Source organism: Sinocyclocheilus anshuiensis, unplaced genomic scaffold (assembly GCF_001515605.1).
Source record: "Sinocyclocheilus anshuiensis isolate Anshui unplaced genomic scaffold, SAMN03320099.WGS_v1.1 scaffold526, whole genome shotgun sequence".
Taxonomy (NCBI): domain Eukaryota; kingdom Metazoa; phylum Chordata; class Actinopteri; order Cypriniformes; family Cyprinidae; genus Sinocyclocheilus; species Sinocyclocheilus anshuiensis.
Genome location: NW_015547649.1, coordinates 235940 through 242760, shown reverse-complemented (window position 1 = coordinate 242760; position 6821 = coordinate 235940). Strand labels below are relative to the sequence as shown.

The 6821-nt window shown below is 38.9% G+C and overlaps 1 protein-coding gene across 2 annotated transcripts in view; it reads right to left on the bottom strand.

The window, feature by feature from the left end:
* Positions 1-5358, bottom strand: part of LOC107701968 (GTP-binding protein 2-like) — a 38090-nt gene extending 32732 nt beyond the window's left edge. For both annotated transcript variants that reach the window (XM_016504140.1, XM_016504139.1), the window contains exons 1-6: positions 5003-5358; positions 3716-3742; positions 3164-3348; positions 1748-1856; positions 1463-1660; positions 346-520 (exon numbers count right to left, since the gene is read on the bottom strand). In XM_016504140.1, the coding sequence (XP_016359626.1) occupies positions 346-520; positions 1463-1660; positions 1748-1856; positions 3164-3348; positions 3716-3742; positions 5003-5155 (847 nt within the window). In that variant the 5' untranslated portion in view covers positions 5156-5358. The remainder of the gene's footprint in view (positions 1-345; positions 521-1462; positions 1661-1747; positions 1857-3163; positions 3349-3715; positions 3743-5002) is intronic.
* Between the last annotated feature and the right edge of the window lie 1463 nt (positions 5359-6821).

Sequence of the window (6821 nt, the reverse complement as noted above, 5' to 3'; positions counted from 1 at the left end):
GTCACCTACATCTTGGATGCCCCGGGGGGTAAGCAGATAAACATCAAATTTTCATTTTTGGGTGAACTAACCCTTTAACTCAAGCTTTACTGTCAAATCTGTATAAACAATAAACAAAAGAAAAATAAACAAGAAATGAACATGTAATATTATTAGTAACTGCACTTATTAATGCAAAACAATAGTAATTTTATGATTAAATTATCTATATTTCAATACTCCCGCACACCACCCCCAGCGCTACCAAATCTGCTCCTGGCGCTACCATCTGTACAACTTAGAGGCGCTGGTGCCACTGCTCTCAAATATTAGTCTGGAGCCCTGGACGTGACAGTAAATGCTTACCGATGCCAGTGTTGGCGCTGACCACGAGCATGGCAAAGTCTGGACAGTAGCTGGTTAAGCCAAAGATGGTGGTCTTGAGGTACTTGTGGTGGCCTGCCAGGTCTATGAAGGTGATCATTTTTGAGGCACTCTCGCAGATTTCCTCCGCCGTTCGGGACTCGCTGTAGTTCACCACCTATATAAGAACAGACACCGATGCATACTAACAGACACATGCAAAGTTCATGTTTAAAGCTGATGATAATTTAGAGCTGCATGAAAATGGTTAAAAATATTAATTTTTACATTTAATCAGAATTATTGCAATTTCACATTAGCATAAATTAAGAGAAGGTCAACTCGCATGGTTTGCCCGCAGATTTAGTAAACAACTGCATAAAAGAAAACATACTGCCTGTATTACGTTTATTTTATTTTATATTCCAGCTTACATGTTTTACAGGTATTTTCAGCTCATGAGTGCTTTTTCCATAATGTGGAGTGTGTGTGCATGGTTGCCAGGTTGGGAACAATAAGTAAGCCAATGTTCAAAACATTTATTAATTTATGAAAACAGGGTTTTAAACTCTTGACATCTGGCAACCGCAAACATGAACTCTTGTGGAGGCTTGTTACCAATGCAAGATAACACAAATGTCAAAGTAAAATGAAATGTTGTCAGGATAAGAAACCAGCAGGCAAATATTGCAGAGGATAATGATTAGAACCAGAAATCGTGATCGCGATTAAAATGAGATTTATTGTGCAGCTCTATGATAATCCATAATACACATTTAGGGTGAAGTTACGGCTGGGCAGTACATAACAGTAAAAATGTGTAAACAGTAAATATATTTGTGTGGCTATTAGTGGGCAGCTATTAAAGTGTGAAGAGTGAAAGAGAGGCAAGACCTAATGCAAAAATACAAATCGGGACACGTCCCAAACAAGTTCAGGCAAGCAAGAACTTGTTATAAAACGGGGTTAGGCACAATTTGAGCTTAGTTTGTTTACAGCTGCCAAGCTACAATGAAACTTGACATGCTATCATAGAAATAAACATATGTGTGATCACAGGAAAGCGACGCTCTTCAGGCAGTCTGCGCTTGTCTGAGGCACACAGCGCAACAGTTCTCACCTCTCCTCTGCTGTCGAAGCCCAGGATCTCAATGCTGATACTCGAGGTTCGTCCGGTCTGGATTTCATGAAGGTGTCTGAAGAGGTTGAGTCGCGCTCTCCCTCTCCCGTTGTCCAGCTCTCCTTGTGTAAGCACACCAAGCAGAGTGGACTTCCCTGAGTCCACGTTACCCAGCACTGCTACCCGCAGGTCCAGGAACTGCAGAAGCGTCACGTAACGCCATTAACACAGGCCTGAGAGCATCAAACGCATCAGAAGAACATGACACAAACACCAGATGCTTACCTGCTGATCATCTGGCACTTTCCTGACGAGCACCTCAGCGATTATGTGAGGCTCGTCCGAGTCGTAATCCACCTCCCTCTCTCTGAGAACCGTGATGTCTGCACCCACCCTGAACACACACACACAGCGGCTGTCACCCTCACCGAACCGGCCACGAACACAGCAGCCCTTCTCGTGACAACAAGCATACTTTAGCATACCAGAAGAGTGCTAATGACTGAAATAACACACTTCAAAAGAATATACTTCAGTGAAAACGGAATGTTTTCTGACACTTAACTGCAATTAAACGAAATATTAAATGCATGTAAAATGTAATTAGCAGAGTGCTTTTTTGACACACTTAAGTACATCTTTTATGTAATTTCATATTATATTTGAACTATGGTTACTAATAAGTACTACTGAAAGTACTGACAGGCATTTATGATAAACTATAATATACTTTAATATCATTTTCATTGAAACATGCATATCATGTATTTAAACATATCTGCAATTACACATTTGCAATGATGAATTTGCCATTTAGAACATTTAAAATATATTCATTTCAATTAAAAATAACACTTTACAAGTACATGTGTTTTTACATTATTCAACACAACAAAATAAGTGTACGTCTTTAAAGCACAACAAAAGAGGATTAAAACAAAGACTTAAAATGTACTTTATATAGAAAAACTTTGACATCATTACAAAGTGCACTTTTTAAATGTGTATTAAGTGCATTAAGACAGTCATGAAATGACCTTTTATTTCGTTAATATTATCTGAAAGTGCGTTTTTTTTTTTTTACTTTTAAAAATACTGCACAATCAATAGAATTAAGTGCACTACTTTTTCACAAGTGAGGTCATATTTCAATCGCTTTTGTATTTTAATATTTATGCACATGTATCAGACAGTACAACTAATACTACCATGATGGACACGCATTTTACAAGAATATTATTATGATTGCATGAGAACTTTCTCTTGCTACTGCTTTGAGGGAAGTATGACCTGTGCATGCTCCTGTGATATTTAATTTGATGTAACTATGAAACAAGATGAGTTTGTCAGGTTAATATTAGAACGCAGAATGAGCGTGAGTGGAGGCTGTTTGTGTTCATACCTCTCATTAGGGTTGTGACGGTGAGGAAATTTTCCCACCGGTTAATCGATGTGTGACAACACCGGTAATACCGGTATCACCGCGGGGGCAGGGCGTTCCCTCTTTTCCCTCGCTTTTAAATAGCTTAAATTCAGTTTTTAATTGTAGTGTCTGTTCTTTTACTGAACTAAATGATTTTTATTACTATAAAAAAATCAAAATGACGGTGGGGGTCGGTGCCGCGGTGGGCAAGTGACATAACCGGTGTTGCGGCTTAACCACGGTATCACCGTCAGCACCGTCTATCGCGGCAAGCCTACCTCTCAGCCATCCTGCGCAGTGTTTTGAGAGAGGCCTTCATGTCCTCCTCCGTCAGGCCCACCAGCAGCCCGTTGTCCTCCACGCCGATCTGATACACGGCCTCCCCGTGGCCCTCCTGCAGGCGCCACTTCATCTGTGTGGCCAGGTGCTCGAAGCGGTACTGCGTGGGGTTCACCAGCTTCAGCTAAAACACACACAACAACAACAACAATCTAGCTGAATGCATGAATGACAGTGTTTAGCTGAGATTTCGGCATCGGTGCAAATGTAATGCTGTGATGATGGGAGTGTCAGCACTGTTTTGTTTGCCGGCAGCAGCTGTAGTGTATAAAAAAAGCTCTGCTAATCTTCCGCTGCATGCATTTACACAGGAGACGCTCAGACTGCCAGCTACTTACAGTGCATTGTGGGTAACCCATGCGTGAATAAAAAGCAATGCAAAATATTGTATTCTTTCAACAGACGTTCATGTCCAAATCTGAGGCGCTCTGTTGTGTTCGGTGATATATTTGGTGAATATCTGTGCAGATGTTAGCGTGCGGAGAGTTTACCTTGTACTCAATGTTTCCCTCTTCAGCCTGAAACAAAAGACAGGGCAGAGTTAATGCTGAACCGAGCTCAAAGTCACAAAGGTCAGGATTCAAAAGCACAAAGAAGAGAAAGCGCCGCGCTGACGCCGCTAACAAAGTCAACAGATTTGTTGGCTCATTCAGAATAGTCACGTCTTATTACTTTAGCTGTCCTTTGAGATCAGACACACTGCATCAAATCACATTTTAACCGCATGTCAGGTAAGTTAAAGCAAGCTTTGCTATTGCTAATGTAAACGAGTCACAATTTAAGTACAGGCAAAATGAACAAGGAAAACAAACAAAAGCGTGGCGTTGAACATAGCCCTAGACACAACTCATTTGTTTGTATTAACAATCTAGTTCAACAAGTCCAGCTAATCATCTGACTGACTCTACTAGTGTAGAAGAAACAGCACTGAATCAGCATTCATTACAGTCCTTCTCTCTCATCTTTATTGATCGTTTGATGGCCATGCCTTGTTTTTTCTTTCTACTGAAGCTCTCCTTTATTGCCAGCCAAAGCAAGAAGTGAAAACCATGAATTCTCTCAAATACTACTGCAGTGTAATTATATGCTACAATCCAATTCTTATGTAATTATCAAACAGTTTTATAAGCTCAAACTAATGGACAGGTTATGTGGAATATATTTCCTTTAAAATGTATTTGCCACAACAATATAACAATTCTATTACATATATTTCTTTAATTATAATATATTTTAAAAGACATGAAGTTCTACTGTAAATATAGGCTATGTTTTATAAGTAAATAACATGATTATTTACAGGGAAAGGTGCATTTCCAGAATTTTTGTGTTACATTTCTGTGTATTTGATTTAAAAAGCATGTTTCTATGCTGCAATTTATATGATCCAGTTCATGTTTATTAGAATGTTAATAGGGTAACAAAGCGCTCAGCTATTTTTGAGTTGCTAGAGAGGCTACTTTTATCAAGTGGCTTTTAACATGTCTTATTATTAGCACATTTTACAGTAATAACCCTAACATATCTTCAAACCTCGAAGAGGCTGGCACATTGGCATTATACAATGTAATGACTGTATACTTTACGGTTTCATCTATGTTTGTTATCAACATTTCATCACGCAATGCTTAACCCACCATCACTGTATTTACAGTCACAAGCCCTGAAATATATATAAATATATATCTAATAAAAGCGGTAAACGGAAGCAGCGAGTCGACAGCTTGCTGGAAAACAGACAGATGTGTTTGAGCGCAGATAAACCAGAGCAAACTCACCTCTGGAGGTAGATAAGGCAGATTATTGCTTGCTTTTGGATATCGGGCTGAGCGGTTTTTGCACTTTTTGCTGCCGTTTTTGGCGGTTTTTCTGCTGGCGGCTCCAGAGCAGGACTTTTGCGCCGCAGCCGCGGTCCCGAAGAGCGAGTCCATCCCTGCCCAAACCCTGAAATAATAACGACATGCGACTGAAAAACCACCGCGTCTGACTACGCCATTCAGCCCGCCGCTTCAGACAGATATAAACACAAAGAGAGCGAGCGAAGCATCCTAAATAACTCGAGACGGCGGGCTCAACCCCCACGACACAACAACAACAACACAACTTCCGCTCCAAGTTTGCGGAAGTGCGTCATGCAAACTTTCTACGCATTACGTCAGGCGAAAGGGAACGAAATATATTTTCTTAGTTGGTTCTACTGTATTGTATAATGTTACTGCTCTTTGAGACGTCGTCATAAGGGGTGAATAGAATAGAATAGAATAGAATAGAACTCTCGTTCTCATAAAAGAAGACGGAAGTACTGTTATAATTTGAGTGACTGATGAATATTCATCATTTCGGTATGCTGCAATCGCCGCGTAGCTTGCATCAATAGCCTGCATTGTGTCACACAACAAAAAGTGAAACAAAAGATTGCTCTGCCTTTACATCAGTTTTGTTTTTTTGAAAAACTATGATCAATAACATACACCGAGTCTCTGGGGATTTTTGGCTTTCTGTTTACTTTGGAGACGGAAGATAATTTATACACTGTGTGCATTAGCGTTTCTTTAACTTCCTGAGAACGTGTTGTAGCATAATTCGTTCGAGAACCTTTGAAGTTGTTAAAAATGTTAAGAATGTGAACAGACGCCTAAGATATAATCAGTGAAATTAAAAACTGTGTGTATGGAAAGAAGATGACTCCCACAGCTTTAATTTCCTCTTGACCTCAGATGGTGACAAAAGGGATGGGCGTATCGATCCTAAGTATCAATATATATATATAAAATATATATTTTATATATAAAAATATCGATACTAAGGTGTGTTTTATTTACCAGTGATTTTGTGTATTTAAAATAATAATAATAATGCGTACAAATGCATTGAATTGGACGAATAACCTTTGTTCGCAAGTAATTGTGTAGGATAGAGCTATATTCCTGCTCATCTGAACACGCAAATGTTGCAAGACAGAACCAATCCATCACAGAGAGCGTGCACTCACTGCTGACAGTGCATTCAAACGGCTGCGGTTCCCAAAAGTATCATAAGAAAGAATCATGTGTAAACAAAAAACACATTTGAACCATGTGTAAACAAAAATATAACCTAATAAATTACAATTAAGGCATATCGAATGTTAAAATGTGTTTTAAACATAAAGTTAAGTGGTTATCATTACCCATTTTACTCTTAGTAATTTAATAATTTAATAAATTTCATCATTTAAAAGTTTAGTTCAGAAGTATCGTATCGATATCGACGATACTGCCTTGAAAAATATCGGTATCATATCGAAAACAAAACAAGTGGTATCGCCCATCCCTAGACAAAACTCACTTCAGCATATCTAGAAATCGCCTGTGCACTAATTCATGTTGACATTTCACACGGTATTTAGAACACTTTTGAGGTAAATTGATCTAATTTCGAGTTCGTCGTGCTTGTCCTGGTCATGACACACAGAAGTCATGATAGCTCTGCATAACTGATATAGGCTTATGTTTTATTTATTTTTTCCCTTTTCATTCGAAATATTCCCAAACGTGTTAAATATATCATGAAATATGTCGATTCTCAATTATGTGTAAGCAAATGCATTTTGCACCT